This window comes from Heterocephalus glaber, unplaced genomic scaffold (genome assembly GCF_053883595.1).
Source record: "Heterocephalus glaber isolate CG9 unplaced genomic scaffold, H.glaber_assembly_v1.0 deba00001610, whole genome shotgun sequence".
NCBI classification, from domain to species: domain Eukaryota; kingdom Metazoa; phylum Chordata; class Mammalia; order Rodentia; family Bathyergidae; genus Heterocephalus; species Heterocephalus glaber.
Genome location: NW_028258381.1, coordinates 32599169 through 32616572, shown reverse-complemented (window position 1 = coordinate 32616572; position 17404 = coordinate 32599169). Strand labels below are relative to the sequence as shown.

Sequence of the window (17404 nt, the reverse complement as noted above, 5' to 3'; positions counted from 1 at the left end):
TGCAATGCTAGGCTCAAGGGCACTAGGATTACGTGTGTTAAGTGCTACTGCCCTAAGTAGTCTGGATAAGATAAAAGGGGCAGAAAGACACTGTTAAGGGCCCTTTTTGGTTTTGCTACCTTGTGGGCGCCATGAACTGTTCTCCTCTATGCCCCTCTGCCAAGCCACCCTGCCTTGGAGCCAACCAATTATGGACTGAAACCTCTACAAACTGTGAGCTAAATAAATCTTTCTCCCTTTAACTTTGGGCATCGGGTATTTTGTCTCAGCAAAAAGAGAAAAGTAACTAAGACAGAAGTTTTATTTTTTTCTAACTTTTTCACTAATTATATAACTTTGCAAGTGTCACTTTCTAGAGCCTTTCAGATTCTTAACCTATGAAAAGGCATGCCAATGTCCATTCCATTCATTTGCAGAACATTAACATTGTTAATTCTTAGATTCTTTGATCTGAACAAAACTTTTGCCTAATAAGTATATATGCTGTTTAATGGTGAATTTAACATTAGAATGCACTACTACTTTTCAAATACTTAAAGGTTAAGAGATGTTGTACATGGTAGAATATTTCTCTTGTGTAATCTCTCTTTCTCTCTCACCAGTGATGTGGATGGAACCCAGGGCCTCAGGCATTCTAAGCACATACTTTACTGTTGGGGGGCACCCCCAGCCCTTGTGTAATATCTTGAATCATGAGTTTTCATGCTTTAAATTTGAAAAAATTAATCCATATGAAACTAAATTAGCTTTGGCTGTTGTGAACAAGTTATACATTTTTAATATTTATAAGAAAAAGGTTTTAGTTATTTAATGGCTTTCTGTTCCATACCACCTCTCAGTCTTCTTCCATAGTCTTTCAAAGGCAGAATAAAAACTACTCAAGGACCTTGCAGATAATTGGAAATTACTGTTAACAGAAATACTGACGATTGCCTAGTCCACATCATAAAATATATATCTGAAGTCTCCGCTCAAATCTGGCTATGTCTATTAATCTTGAGCAATGTAGAAAATGGGACAGACCTGTTCCATGAGTGGTGCCGCCTCATTTGTGCTGCCATGTTTTGAGCTGGTGCTCATGAAGAACCATCATGTAGACTTCAGTACCATTCGCAGGTTCTTGCACGAAAGGCGACAGTACCTGAAAATTACAGCAAACATCTCACCCTCTCAGCAGACTCAGTGTCTAGCAAGTGAAAGACAGGATTCAGGACCACAGGGGAACAAAACTCTTTAAAGTCTTACTGTCTACTGGAAAACCACAAGTTCTCAAATCTTGTCTCAGGCCCTTATAAAAATTTAAAACCTGGTAGTCATTTTTCTGAACCATGATTTCTTCATCTAAAAAATGAGAGCAATACCTATTTCACAAACTTTTTTATGGATTAAAAAGATTGATGTGGACTAGGTATTGCTGTAAAAACTCCCATTTTCAGGTCAACTATAGATTATTACAGGTAGTTCGGGTTCTACTTCCCAAGCTGTACTCTGGCCCATCTCATTATAGATATTACCAAAATAAGAAGGACCAGAGGAGAATTAAGGCCTAACTGGCCTCCTCTGTGAGCACAAGGGAATAAGGCTGCACTCAAGGGTGACTGCATGTTAGGGAAAAATTAAGACAGCTACGGTTAAGTTGTTTACCAGAGAATTGTACTAATGGATACTGGAAACCAGATGAATCTTGTGTTTGGGTGAATAAAAGTGAGGTGAGCCAAAGGCTCAAGGCTCCTCTGCTTACTAGAGGCAGGAACCCTCTGGCTGCGGGCAATTAAGCTGACTCAGTCTCTTTGTCATTCATCCTCATTAGCTCGGGTCAGGGAGGAACAAAGTAGAGAGTCTAGGTCCCGGAACAAGGCAGGCAGGGTGGGTCTGCTACAGGTGGCGCCCCACTGTGGGCCTCCCACTGGCTAGCCTACGGTACTACACAATTTATAAGGGAACACTAGTGAATACTTTCACTTATGCATACTCAGACACTAAGCTTGAGTTTAGATTTTTGTTTTTAATTGATTCAGCTACAAAGCCTGGGGACTTGGGGAGAAACATTTGAATAAAGAAACATCAGTGGTTGGGCTCAGCAGTGCACATCTGTCGTACCCCTTATCCAGTTACCACCCAAGATACTTGGGAGGCCCAGGTAGGAGGATGGCAAGTACGAGGGCAGCCAGCGCTACTAAGCAAGAGCCCACCTGTAAACAGACATGCTGGGGAGGTCGTGCTGTGGTATACTGTGCTTGTTTAACAGGTGTGAATCTCTGCTTTCAATCCCCCTTTCCACAAAAAGAAAAGAAATATTAAACTTGCTGGAAGTGTAAATGAGGCCCTGGTTTTAAAACCAGAACCAATAAAATAATAAGTGCTAGTATAGGAATTTGGAAACTTCTGGTTTCTGGACTCCTTCTCAGTCTAAAAATTACTGAGGGCCCCAGAGGTTTTTAAAAATTTTTATGTGGAATACATCTATTGATATTTAATGTAGAAATTGAAACTGAGCTTTAAAATGTTTACTGATTAAAACATAATTCACTAAAATATAACAATGTCAGCGTAAAGAACATATTTTATGAAAGAATTGTACCTTCCAAGACAAAATTATTTTAAAAGTGCTATTGTTTGACATTTTTGCAATTCCCTTTAAAGTCTGACTAAATTTACAACAGCTAGAGTGTTTTGTTTTTGCATTCAATGTGCTGCAATGTAAGCTCTTAAAAACGTCAGTATATCTTCCTAAGAGAATGGGAATACAAAAGGTGAAAGAAGTCTGGTATTTCAATTAAAATTGACCTCAAACTATGGTTAATAATGGATTAAATTATGGAGCCCCATATATCTCAGAGATTCCTCCACAGGGTTCCCATTCCACACTTTAGCCACTGTGCTAGTGCCCCTTGCCCAGTCACCACTCAAGAAATAGGTGCTGAGGAAGGACTGCTGGGGCTACACAGGTGACCAAGACAAAGATTTGCCCATGAGGAGTTTAAACTGCACTGGAAGAGATGGGTACAGTATTTATAAAACTGTACAATTACTACCTCCACCAGAGTGAACACAAGATGCTGTGGAAGGTTAGAGGGTACCCAGTCCAATCCCGGGAGATCAAAGAAGCCTCTTAGACAAAATGATCATTCAACAAAGCCAGGTATGCATGGCAAGCAGAGGAGGGTGAGTGAAGCATCCCAGAGAAGGTGCAGCAGAGGGAGCGGAGAGTGAGCAAATGATGGTGGGTTGGTCAGAAATGAGGAAAAATACCGTGTAAGTTTCTTAAGAAAAAGCATGAAGACTTTATAAACAGCAGACTGACACAGTTTGGAAAGGCTCCACTGGGTATAACTGAGGATGAGTTCCAGCAGTGCAAGACAGCAAGCAGAAAGGCTACTACAAGGAGACGGCATTGGCCCAACTGGAACAGTAATGGAGGTGAAGAGAAATGGAGGTCATGGGTAGGGTAGGCCCACTTGATGGGCCTTGGGAGATGGGAGGGACAACTGAGGGACAGGTGACAAGTGAGTATAAAACCCACATTTCTGTTATGGAGTGACTGGGCTGACTATGATTCAACTTAAGACTGGGAATAGAAAAGGTAAAAGGAAAATGAGAATTTTAGTTCGGGATATGTTGTTTTAAAATAGGTTGGATTATCCAGAGTAGGTATTTTGAAGACAGTCAGCTATGTAGATTTCTAGTCAGAAGGGAGAACTGGACTAGAAACTTACATTTAGAAGTCACTGGGATGTATACGGTCACTGAAGCCAAAAAGACCAAAAGGGACAGTATAAAAAGTGAGACAGGAACAGTCTGACCAGGACACAACTGGGAGGTACATGGATATCTAAGTGACAGGAAATCTACGAGGAAAGAGAAGCCAGAAATCTAGGAGGAGAACTAGCAAAGTGTAGTTTCACAAATCAAATCAGGGGATGTGAATTCAGGAGACCATGGTTATTAGTATCAAATGCTTCAGAGAGGTCAAGTAAAATAAGAAAAGGGGCAGGGTGTGGTGGTGTACACCTGTAAGCCCAATACTTTGGGAAGTTGAGGCAGGAGGATCCCAAGTTTGAGTGTAGCCTGGGCAATTTAGTGAGACTTTGTCTCAAAATTTAAAAAAAGAAAAAGGGTCTACTTAATTGAAAAAGAGGTTGCTAATGTTCTTGATGAGAACTTATTGGAGTGGTGGGGGCAGAATCCTGAAGCTTATAGAATAAATAACCTAGACAGTGAAGTTCCAGCGGGGCAGGAAGAGACAGAATCCAAAGAATAAGCAGACGTATGGGAGTCAGACATTGGCAGGGAGTAGGATGGAAGAAAGGACACCTAAGCCGTTGTTCCAGGTAGGGCATGGATCATGTAGGCTTGAGAGTGTGGAAGCAGGGAATTGTTAAATTCCTTTTTGATGGTTTCTTTTTTTTTTTTTCCCTGAAAGTAAGTGAGGGAGGTGGTTTGAAGCAATGGAGAAAATCTGAAGTGTATACTGTGGAAAATGGGAAAGAGGACTAACCAGAGGAAAAAAAGATTGCTTGGTAAAGTTGAAGGATGCCTTGATTTTGGACACTAAAAATGTAGTGGAAATAATCTACATGATCTGCCCAGAATTTCAGATCAGTTTTCTTTTTTGAAACCTGTTTTCTAAATTACAAGGTTAAGGTCTAGGCCATATTTTATTAACAAATGCAATACTGTAGATAGTCCAACAGATCATAAAACCAATACAATTCTCTCACTCTTGCTACTCCCCCCACATATAATTTACAACACACACTTTACATAAACTTTGGCTATCAAACTTCCACAGGATATCATCATTTCATTCCTTGTAATTCTCCATGTAATTTTCGTTGGAAAGAGTAAAGTTATTATTGCATGGTGGTGGAATTTGTATGAGAGCATGAACAAGCCTCAGGCAAGGTACTTATTTATATTAAGAATTTATTCATTCCAGAGCCCAAAAGGACACATTCACTCTCATATCTATCAAGAGATCTTCCTCAAAGAAATATATCAATAGATATGGGAGGCAAAGATTTTCTTTCATACAGAGTATTAGATTACATCAATCATGGTATTTCACTTAAATTTATATTCTAAATTGATCTACAAGTCAAGCATTTATGATGTACTGGTCACATGTAGTAAGTCTACTGAACTCTCACAGAAACCACATTATGTAGATATTATACCCATTTACAGATGAGGAAACTGGGTCAGAGATGGTTAAGTTACTTGTCCTTGGTGACCTAACTAATAAATGGTGAGGGAGGATTTGAACCCAAAGGGCATATTCACCCCACTTTTTTTCTCCTCTCTTTTTTTCCTCAAAATTTGTTTCAGTATGTTGTCGTTAAACACAGTAAATACATTCATTGAGGGGAACTGGTACATGTGCATTTCGCATCTTGATCCTTTTTGTTTCCCCTTCCTCTTCCCTCCCTCCCATCTCCCCAACTCCCAGATCACCTGCCCATTCTTTCAAAGACCCAACTCTTTGATTCATAAACATTGTCTTTTTCAAAAAGGCAATTTAATGAATTTCCCAAAGTAAGAGGCTCATCTGAAGTTTCAGAAATTTAACACAATGTTCGGTTGGACATAAGTTTTAAGACTTTAGCAGAAATTCAGTAAAAATGCAGACTTATGAAATAGCGTAACCACAAAATAAGTTGTCCTTATATAAAATTTTTCTTCCTTAAAAAAATTGCGAGTATCTCAAGTGCACAGAAAAGTACAGAAAATAATTAAAATGGAACACTCATGTACCCTCCACTTAAGGTATTTTTTCAACGTCTTGCCTGCCACTTTCTATATATTACTTTTGGTAGAAAGTAAAACATTATAAATACAACTGAACCCTTCCTGTTACATTAGTTGCTCTTCCTCGGTGGAAGTAACCATTATATAACTTTTACGGTTTGATCTTAAAGACTTTTTAAAGTTGTAGTTTATGGAAAGGCATATACATCACTGCGCAACTTGCACCTCCACAGTAGTAGCTTTCATTCACTGATTTTCATTGTTTGTTTTTCTGTCAATTTTTCCAACAGTGTAACTTACCAGTCTCTTATGATTGGACATTTACTATTTCACTAATATGAACTGTGATGACAAGAACGTTCTTGTGAGTGTTCTTGGTTTTTATATGTACATAAAATTTCTTAGCACGCATTATAATAGAAGAGGTCATACACAGCTATGATCTCGGCAGCAAGGACAGCCATTAGGCTCCCGAAGGGCACCCCAACAAGGCTGGTCTGCGCGTCGCGGAGGCCTGGGATTTCCAGGGGGAGCGGGCTGTCGCCCCGCAGGCTCCCCTCGGCCCTGCTAGCCTCGCGGGCGTCTATTCATTACCGGAGAACCAGGCGACTGCCGCGAGAGGGACCAGGGGCTGCCTCCACCGCCACCCATCAAACAGTGACAGCCAGGGGAAGCGTGGGGCATCCAAGACTCAATTTCACTTTATAACCCCAAGTCGAGGAAGTCGGGACGGATGGGGGCACAGACACCTGCTTCTAAGTGTCTCGTCACTTTCACTCACAATGACAAGAGTCAGTCGCTAGGAACTGAGGGCCGGACGTGGCCCTAGTCTGGGGACAGCTTCCCAGCCAGGCTTCTTCCGCGGCGCCTTTTTGCTTTACGCCAATTCCGTAGGGAGAGCTATGGCCAACAGGGCGGGTCTCCAGCTCCAAACCTGACGCTGTTGCGCGGGGGGCCCCCGACGGCGGCCATCTTTACTGAGGGAGGCCAAGGTGGCGGCCATCTTTAATGCAGGCAAGACCGCACCCTCCACCCCTCCGAACATTCCCTCTCGGCGCCGCTGAGCTTCACCCACAAACCTAATACGCTTTGACCTTAGAGGCATCGCTGAAGTAGACTACAAAGAGGCTGGAATGTCCACTACCACAGAAGTGCCAAATGCAGCCAATTTAAACATGGCGGCGGATCTCGAGCAGCAAAACGGCGCCGAGGCCGATGAAATAATGCTTGAGCTGGAGCGACGCGGCGCGTCCAGGAGGGGCAAATATCGCGAGATCGCAGCCGCCGGGCTCCGTCCGGAAGCCCCGTCGGAGTCGGGCGAGAGCCAGCGCAGGCGTCGTTCTGCCGTCGCGTGCGTAAGCAAGACAGCGACGCCGGGCGGCTACGCCGCGGAATCGGCGTAGGCGGCTTTGGAGAATCGGCGGGCTGCGCTGCGCCGGGGCTGGTCGGGCGGGGGGAGGGGATGTCGGTCAGTGCGAGATCCGCCGCCGCTGAGGAGAGAAGCGTCCACGGCGGCACCATGGGTGAGCCTCAGCTCGGGGCCGCGGCGGCTGGGGGCGGCGGGGCGGTGGACCCGGTGGCTTGGCGGGGCTGGGAGGGGATCGGGCGGGGGCGGCAGACCCGCAGTTACCCGGGCCGGGGGCGGCGGCGGGGGAGGGGAGGCTCGGTGACAGTTTGAGCCGGTAGTGTGGGAGGCCGAGGCGGAGGCGCTTCCTGCGGGGCGCGGGCCGGGGTGCGGCCCCCAGGGTCCCCTGGCTGTCCCCTCGCCCGCAGCGCGGCGTCCTGAAGCCGAGCCGGGAGAGGGTGGGGATGGAGCTGGGCGGCCGTGCGGCCCGGGAGCTGGAGCTGGAGGAGGAGGAGGAAAAGGAGGAAGGATGCCCGGGTCCCGCCGCGGCCCGCCACCGCGCCGCTCGCGTCCCCTCCCGCCTTCCCCGGAGCAGCCCAGCGGACGGTGCAGGCGGGCGAGGCTCCAGCCGCGACGATCCGAGCTGGGGCTGGGGTTTGGGCTACATTTTTAGGAAAAGGGGAGAGAGAACGTCTGGGAAGGGCGCCCTCCGGAGGGGCTAAGGAGGGTCCCTGCAAAGGGGAGGGAGTGGAGATGAGGACTGGTGAAGTTCGAGGAAATCAATTTTTGAAAAATAATTTCAGTATTTCCAGTTGTTCTTTCAAGAATCTCTCTCATTTCCTTTCCTCCCCCACATATTGGAAGAACAGGCCGTTTCATTCACATTTTCCACTCCTGCGTTCCGTTTCATACCGTATGTGTAGTATGAAATAAGCAGCTGAAATTTTTATTTCTAACACGTTTCCATTAGTTACTTCTCGAGACTACACTTTCAAATCTGGGTGCTTTTTTTTTTTTTTATAGTTGTAGCGAAAGAATCTGTGACATCCGGTGTTTGCTTAGTTAACTTATTACTTAAATTCTTGCGAGTTTATTGCTAAGTAGTTCAACCTTAGGAGTTATTTCTTTTGGCTTTGTTATTTTGACGAAGAGAGGGTATCTTCCTGAGTGTCCTTGAGAATCCAATGAACAGATAATCTAGATTCACAAGCATTTCGCTAATTTTGCGTATTTATGTACATGCAGATGATGCTTATAATTTTCCCCCTAAAGTTTATTAGCGGGTCGAGGAGGAACTCTTCTGGGCTTTGAATGTACAGATAGGGATGAAATTTATAGAATCCGGGTAGACTAAAGAGTGGATATAAACAATTGCTAAGCTACTTAAGGCTGCCTGGATTTCTTACTCTCTGAACACAAGGAATGGTCATGGAGGGGGCAGGAAGTGATCTTTCATTCCACCCAGCTGTTCAGTGGGTGGGGCTAGAGGAGGCAGGATCGAGGGGAGCTGTGAAATAAACATAGGTGGTTTGCGTGGTGGCATTGTCATTCTGTGATGGGGCAGTATGTTGCAGCCGCTTCCTCTCAATACAGATAATAAAAACGTGTTCAGAGGCTTGCAGAATTGAAGCACATAATTGATTAAAAATTTTATTTTGTGTAGATGTTCATTTACACAGAAGATACCATGTTTTCTTTAGTTTAACACTTTTGGTTATTGATTTTGGTTTAGAGATAAGATATTTAGTAATCACATGAAAGATTGTCATATAGATTGTTTCAAAAATTTGTTATAAAATCAGTTGTTTTGATTTATGCATTTTTCCATACAAATAACCTGTGAGAACCTGTGAGACAAAGTAGGACCCCGAACGGACCTTACGGCAGTTTAAGGGGTTGTGCTGTACAACAACAAAGTTTGGGGAGGAAGGAAGGAGGAAGAAGAGTTAGATATGGCTTTCCTCCCTCCTTCCGTACTGGGAATTGAACCTAGAGCCTCACACTAAGGTACTAAGCCTTACCCTTTCACTCCACCCACACTCTTTAAAAAAAAAATTGAGACCTCTGAGTTGCCCAGGCTGGTCTCACACTTTTCGTCCTCCTGCCTCAGCCTCCCAGATTGCTGGGATTACAGGTTTATTCCCCTGTGCCCAGCTAGATCTGGGATTTTAAGGTCTCAGTAGTGGAAAGTGATCAGATGAAGTGTAGGTGATCAGATCATCAGAATGAAGATAGTGGTAGAGCAGGTTGGTTTCAGACATATAATTTGATGGTATGCATATTTACTGTACACTGTATTCTGGGAGTTGTTGGTATTGCTACTTCACTGGATTGTTTGAAGAGACCCACATTTCAGATTTTGACTTAAGCTATCAGTATTGATTAGAAGTTGAAAATTTTTTATTTTAGCTTTAGTGATGCAGTCGTTTATACATTTTACTAAGTTTTGAAACAAAAGTTTGTTTTTCTGTATTGTTTTGATGCCAGGTAAGATTTATTGCATAGTGGAAACTGATGTAGAAAAATGGTGTTTCTGAGGAGTAGAGTTCAAAGATGGCATGATTATGGGTTTGGCTAATCAGATGAAAGTATACTGTTAAATGTAGACAGCTGGACCTCATGATAGTGTTTTACAGACTTAAGTTTTGACCAATCATTGAATCTTGGAATCAAATTTGTTGATTTCTACTGATACTTTCCTTTTTAAAAAACAAAATGGAAAATTGCAAGACATTGCTCTTAGTATAGATTATTTTGAAAGTAGTTAAATTTTGTTTTACATTTACTGAGTTGGAATGTGATTTTTTAAAAAAATCTAATGATTGGGGTTGAAAAGTGCAGTATTGATGGGTCAATGCTGAGGTCTTGAGCAGGGGATTTAGCTCAGTGGCACCTCGTCTGCCTAGCAAGAGCCAGGTCCTGAGTTTAATCCCTGTACCAAAAAAAAAAAAGCTGAGGTCTTTACACCGTATAGTTAGGGTATGGTTGTGGTGTGCAGAAGGAAGACTTCATAGTAAAGGCAGTTAAGATTATGTGGCTTTTTCTTTGGATTCGTTTATTGGGTATTCCATGCCAGTGTGGTTAGAGAGATCTAGGACCTGTTCTTGCTTGAAAGGTGGTTATTCCCCAACAAAGCCAGATGAAAATCAGGGTGGATCCTGAAAGAAAATAGTAGTATTCAATGTTACTTGAAGCCTTAAGGAAAAATGGTCTTTTCATATTCTCTTGTCCTTTTGCATCATCAGCTATCTAGAGCCAAATTTAAGCATAAGCCTGGGGGAAAGGGACCGAAGAGGTAACCTGACCTTTTTAGTGGTGTAGGACTTAGGCCAGACACACAAAAAGACCTTTTGATTCATGTTTTGAACAGTCCAGCTTGCCAAAGGTAGATTTCACACATTGGGAGTTGAGTTTGAAATCTTAATGATAATATGTGGTATAATGATTAAGAATATAGACCTTGTTAGACATGGGTTCAGAGCTTGACCTTGCTACCTGCTAGAAGTATCGGTCAGATAGGTTAGTGCTTCTCACAGGGATGAAGGGCCTTTCCTTTCCCCTTCTTTTCTTCTTTTCCCAGTCCCATTTCCAACTTCATTGGAAATATAACAAAAGACTGCACATTTTTCTTTAAAGCTGAAGATGGAATAAGAAAGACAAAAGCTCCAATTTTTATTAGTAAGTACAATAAGCAAAAATTAAAGTGCTATAAAAATTTCCATTTCCTGGGGCCGGGGATTTAGCTCAGTGGTTTCCCCACCTGCTGCGCAAGCGCAAGGACTCAAGTTTGATCCCTGGCACCAAAAAAAAAAAAATTCCATTTCCGAGGCTGGGAAGGTAGGGGATGTAGCTCAGTGGGAGAGTTCTTGCCTAGCATGTGCAAGGCCATGGATTGAATCATCAGTGCTGCCAACAAAACAAAAACCCATTGATGTGCTTACAAATTTTATACTTCTCTGACATAAACTGATAAAGGATTCAAACACTGGTTCACTGGTCTATAGACCACAGTTTAAATAGCCCTGGTTTAGACTATTCTGCAGTAACCAATATCCTTATCTCAGTTGGGGGCACTAAAGATGAGGTTTTATCGCTCATGCTAAAGGTCATGTAACTTTATTTTAGCCAGTGTTTCCTAACTTCCAGAATACTTTGAAGGCTGAGAAGAATGAGTAAATATACCCTGTGATTGAGAGTATAGCATAAGGCTGCACCTATTTACAGTATTCTGATGATTTTAGAATCTTGGGACATCACAAGACATTTGTGTTTCACTTGGTTTGCTTCATGCAGAATACAATGATGATACTGTTCTTCCTTGTTTTCTGTCAGTCCAGAAGTGAACATGTACTGTCCTGGAGATTTCACTTGTTAATTCTGTTGGCTTGTTTACTCTGGGGCCATAACAGTACTTTTGGTGGCTTCGTTTGAGGTGAGGCTCCAGGTCAATTTTTCCATCTGGCGGTGTTGACATTTGGGGTTTTCTAATTCTCTGTTGTTGGTGTGTTGCTGTCCTGTGCATTGTAGGATGTTTTACCAGCATCCCTGGCCTCTGGCCACTATGATGCTAGTAATACATGCTCTACGTTGTGACAATGAAAAAACATGTGTAAGCATTGTCAGATGTCATGTTGGGGAGTGGGCAGAATTGTCTCTGAAGAGAATCACTGCTTTAGGTGATGGGAGCTACTGGAGAATGTAGGAAACCGGGAGTCTTCCTTACCTACCTCAGTCCATAGAGTTTCCTTCTGGAACTCCTGACATTTAATATATTAGAGTTGATCATTAATTCATGTACGTTTTGCAAACATACAGCATAACGTTAGCTCAAATGTCTTCCACAGTATACCTGATGACCTGGGTGCCTGAAAGGTCAGCTATGGTCTCTGTTAAAAATTAATATTGACTGGTTCCCCCTGCAGACTCACCAGTTCACACTGTCTGGGAGAGGACCTAGGAGTCTGCATTTCCAAATGCTCCCCAATAAGTAACTTTATTGAGGTATAGCTTTCATACAATAAAAATTTTAAGTATATTGAGGTATAACTTTCATACAATAAAGATTTTAAGTAGTCAATGAACTTTGACATATAATATATATATATATATATATACACACACACACACATACACGTACATATATTTTGTAGTCTTTACTGCATTCAACCTTCTCAGTTATCCCTCTGGTGTTGGAAGTAACCACTGATAGCTATATTACAGTAGCTTCTTTTTTAAAACAATTTTATTGAAATGCATACATTTATTGAATAAATATATTGAGTGTGTACATTTACTCATTTGGAGCAGTTTTTCTGGGTAAGGTCTTGAATTTTTTTCTCTCCTATTATGTAAGCTTTCAGATGTGCAGAAAAGTTCAGCAGTTAAAGTGATCACCTTGGTACTTTTAAAAGAACATAGATTCTAGTATTGTTCCAGAATTTGATAAACAGTAGAGTTGGGATGGATCTCTGAATATTTGACTGAAGTTATTTTTCAGCAACACTGAAACTTTTTCCTCACTTTTACTGTTTTTTGTAAAATATATTTGAAATATTCCTGCCGTGTCAATTTGAGATTTTTGTAAACCTTGTTCATTGATTCAACAAATATTTGGAGTTTGGCTTCAAAAGGTATCAGATACTGAGATAAAGACAACTGTGATCCATGCCCTCATGGATGTGTTTTTTTATTTAGTAGGAATTTAGATTTAAAAATTTTTTGTTAGTACATGTTTGCAATACATAAAAAATATTCATTATGGCAAGACTAGGAGTTTAGTTTTTAATAGATAATCACATGATTCAAAATTGAAAGTTTTCTAAAAAGAGATTAGTGAAATCACCTTCGTACTGCTGTCTTCAAGTCACCCAAGTTTTTAGTCCTCAGGCAACCTGTGTTAACAGTTCTTGTATGTTCTTCCAGAGTGCATGTGCACATGCTTCTGTGTGTGTGTGTGTGTATGTGTGTGTGCGCGTGCGTGTGTATAAGTGAAAAGTGTATATCCTTCCTACTCTGGTCCTTGGTAGTGTAAGGCACACATTCTCCTTCATCTCATTTTTTCCAGTTAGTGTATCTTGGATTATTTCTTATTAGTACATAAAGAACATTCTTATTTTATACAGCTGCATGAATTTGTTATGTCTCAGACTGAGCTGTTACAACAAAATACATCAGACTGGATAATTTATGCACCTGCCTTTTTGTTTGTTTGTTTGTTTTTTGCTACCAGGGATCAAACTCAGGATCTTGTGTGCAGGCAGTGGCACCACTGACCTAAATCCCTGGCCCTGTTTGTTTGTTTGTTTCTTCGTACCAGGGATCAAACTCGGGACCTTGAGCTGGCGAGGCAGGCAGGGAACCACTGACTGAGCTAAATCTAAATCCCCAGCCCTGTTTGTTTTGTTGAGACAAGGTCTTTGCTGTATAGTTCAGGCTGGCCTCGAGCTCTTGGCAGTCCTCTTGTCTCAGCCTCCTGAGTGAGAGGAGTGAGAGTGTGCCACCACACCCAGTTCCAAACTGGTAATTTATAAAGAGCAGAAATTTATGTTTCATAGTTCTGCAAGCTGAAAAGTTCAAGATCAGGGCATTTGCAGGTTTGGTATCTGGTCATGGCCAAGTCTCCTTCCAGTGTCTTAAGTGCTGCTCTCTCTGGAAGGATGAATACTATGTCCTCATTTGGTGAGAGGTAAAAGGAGGAGACAGCTCCCTTGCACATCTTCTGTGAGGTCTTTAATTCCATGAATTCTGTGACACATATGAGTATGGAGCCAGACCTGGACTTAAAACTCCGACTCTGAAGGTTTACCAAACCTTGGGCAAAGAAGAGCTTTTTTCTTTCTTTTTTCCCTAAATGGGAATCATAACGTTACTGGAGAATCAAATGAGAAAAATCCTTAGCACAATGACTGGTATGTAACAAGCATTCACATGTTAGCTAAAAAACAGCTACCAGATTGTATTGCAATAGACTGTCGATTTTTCTGCCTCCACTCTAAGTTAATAACTGCGTTATGTTCACTTTTGTATCTGCACACCTAGCATACAGTCAGTAAATCCTTTGAGATGATTTAAAGGTATGTAGGGTATACAGTGGGCCCAGGATACAGAGTCAGGATAACTTTTCCAGACTGAAGAAGGGGAAATCCTTAAAGGTTTGTGGTTGTGGTTAGGTAGAGGAAGATGACGAAGATTACTGTAGACTGACAAACCATGTTAATGTCAGGTTGCAAGGCTAGAGCTAGGGAAGCTGAGCCCTCTTGTGCTGGGCTGAGGTGTAACAAATTTTTTTTAAAAAAATCTTTTTTAAAAAGATGAGTTTTAATCATGAGGCTTAGCATGGTAATTGTTGCTGGAGGATTGGCTAAAACTTCAAGATGGGACCATTGAGTTGAATGAGGTTTTAGAGCAGTTCCTGGACTAAAAGATGGACGAACTAGAACGAGGACAGTTGCAAAGGATGGTATGAGATACTAGGGAAGATGTGGGTGGTGAGTAATGAATCCAGACTATATCAGCTTTTTGCATGAGTGAATAGGTGGATGAATAGGCACCTATTTGACCTTATCTCAAAATAAAAAGGGCAGGGGACGTACCTCAGTATGAAAGGCCTTGGCTTCAGTTCCCAGTACTGCAGTCAGTCAGTCAGTCAGTCAATCAGTCAGTCAATAAGTGAGAGGCCTAGGGGTCATCTTAAGTGGATGTGTCTTCCGAAGTCCTAGTACTAGGAGAGATAGGATTAAAAAAAAAAATAACGATAATTGCAGTGTAGTAGAAAAACATGATTTGTGTGAAACTTCTTGTCCTTCAAAGTCAGACTAAGATCACCAGTTTCTTGAGTAGGGCTAAAATTTTTAGAATTTTAGCTGGTACATTTCACAGCTACCGTCGTTCCAAACTAAGGGTTAGGGTTATGTTTCTTTGCATGGCTAATATTTTGTATCCTTATATATACAAATTTTCTTCATAATTATAATCAGTTCTTTTTGAGGAGGAATTTGGTATGTATTGTCAGTTTTAGAAAACACTATAATATTTTGAATGAGGTTATTTGTGTAAGGAGGCAAACTCCTTTTGTTATATTTAGTGCTTTCTGTTTATATTATTTAAAAAAATAACCAGGGTACCGACTCATTTGCTACATGTAGAGTGTTCTGGGATGTAAAGTCATTTATACAAAGAAAAATTCTCCCATAACACTTTCAAACATCATTTTAAACCAGCTTAAATAATAATTTTAGAAATTTAATAAATATTCTTATTTTTATGAGGAATTTAAATTGACCAGGGAGGGGGGATCCCATTAGATTATTTTAGCCATTGCAGTTTAATTTGTATTCTTTCTTAACTGTATACATGTTTTCATGGTTGTAATTAGTGGTTAAGGATTCTAAATTCTGGTTGGATGTTGGAAACATTTCCAGTGCTTAACACACTTGAGAGCTTATTAATGCCCTAGGTGGGAGGTGGGGGCCAGAAATTTGCATTTTAAGAATTTGAGGGCAGGGAATTTAGCGCAGTGGTTCCACCACCTGCCTCGCAAGCACAAGGTCCTGAGTTTGATCCCTGGTACCAAGAAAAACAATTTGAAGTAATTTTGACAGCCAGAGTTGAGAATTTCTCACGTGTATTATAATATGAGGGAATACATTTAAACATATTCTGCAAACTGTTAATTTTTTAAATAGAAAAACAAGGAGGTCACTTAATATTTCATGTGGCTTTTTCTGTATTAATCTATATGCAGGTTATTTTGAATTATGTTTATGGTATTGTAGTTCTATAACTTATTTAGCCATTTCATAATTTCTAGGCATGTCATAGTTTAAGTATTTCAGAATTGGAAGTAGCATTGTAAAGTATGTCTTTAACAAACCTCTTTTCCCTTCCCTACTTATTTCCCTGGGATGTTTGTTAATTTAATATTTTAAGATTGTTTTAATTTTCATTTCTTATATTACTGGGGAGAAATGTTTGTTATGCTTTTATGCTTTCAGTAGAATATACTGAACTTTTAAATATCACAGAAATATTTGATTTTGTGCCATGACTTATAGGATGAGGTTATTTTAAACAGTATTATTATTTTTTTAAGGATCTGTATATAGCTTTTCACATTTTTCTGCCCTGTGGATATATCTTCCTTCTTCTGTCCTTAAAGTTGGTAGATAGCCAGTTTGCTGTTGCAAGTCAGTGTTTTAGTTGCTCAGTTTTTCAATTCCTGGTTATATCTTTTTTTTTTTTCTTCCGGTACTGGGGATCAAACTCACGACCTTGCACTTGCACTTGCAAGGCAGGCTCAGCACCACTGAGTTAAATCCCCAACTGGGTTATATCTTTGTTGAAGGCTGTGATCTGTTAGGATTGAGGTAAATTTGCATGTCTGGTCCCTGGCTATACTCTATAATTTGCTGGTGAATGGGATGTTAGTTTCAGTAGGAATAGTTACTGTTCTATGGCTGTATAAAATGATGTGCAAATAAAAACAACTACCAAAAACATGGAGGTCATTATATAATTTGCAAAGGTTTGGACGCTCAGAGGACAACTTTTAGTGTGGTAGCTTTCTCTTTTTTTTGGTACCGGGAATCGAACTCAGGACCTTGCATTTGCCAGACAGGCATGGTACTGCTGAGCTATGTCCCCAATCCAGTGTGGTAGCTTTCTTATTTTGGGGAAGGGCAAATTGAGTTCTGTAGTTAACATTCAATGTTTGGAGAAGTAAGAACTTGGCACAAATGGATGCAATTAGTGATGCTGTAAAGCACTGTAGTGTGTCTTGAGGTTTGTATGAGAATGTAAAAGTTAGTCTAATGTAGAACAGTGAGAGATTACTTTAGGGACATGACTTATTCATCTGTAAGTCAAAAAAAAGATAACTGGAGTGATTTAGCTGGCAAGTAGACCTACAGAAAACACTTTTGTGTTGGAGCATGGTGTTATGTAGTGAGAAAGATAATTATGTAGTTGTAGTCCCTTCTTTTTTGGAATTATAGTTCTTTTTTTTTTGGAGTCAGGGGCTTGGTGTGTCTTGAACTTACTGTGTAGCTCAGGCTGACCTTGAACTCTCAGCAGTCAGTCCTTCCCTCAGCCTCCAGAGTGCTGAGATTCCAGATGAGCACTACCACACCCACCTGGCTGAAATAATTTTAGATTTACCGAAAAGTTGCAGCCCTTGTCTTTGTGAGAGTTAAGGAATTGATGAACCTGGAGGAAATGCAGAAATAATCCCACAAAGGTGAGGTAAAAGCACTATCCGCTGTAGTACTGACCAAGATTAAGGGAAATGTCAAATAAGGAATTTCATGATAAGAG

The 17404-nt window shown here is 41.1% G+C and overlaps 2 protein-coding genes across 2 annotated transcripts in view; one reads left to right on the top strand and one right to left on the bottom strand.

Moving 5' to 3' along the window:
• Herpud2 (HERPUD family member 2) overlaps positions 1 to 6684 on the bottom strand; it is a 127105-nt gene extending 120421 nt beyond the window's left edge. The window contains exons 1-2 of the mRNA XM_021254593.2: positions 6530 to 6684; positions 1024 to 1141 (exon numbers count right to left, since the gene is read on the bottom strand). Of these exons, the coding sequence (XP_021110252.1) occupies positions 1024 to 1080 (57 nt within the window). The 5' untranslated portion in view covers positions 1081 to 1141; positions 6530 to 6684. The remainder of the gene's footprint in view (positions 1 to 1023; positions 1142 to 6529) is intronic.
• Positions 6685 to 7172: 488 nt separating this feature from the next.
• Positions 7173 to 17404, top strand: part of Septin7 (septin 7) — a 96035-nt gene continuing 85803 nt past the window's right edge. The window contains exon 1 of the mRNA XM_087196420.1: positions 7173 to 7271. Coding sequence (XP_087052546.1) covers positions 7211 to 7271 — 61 coding nt within the window. The 5' untranslated portion in view covers positions 7173 to 7210. The remainder of the gene's footprint in view (positions 7272 to 17404) is intronic.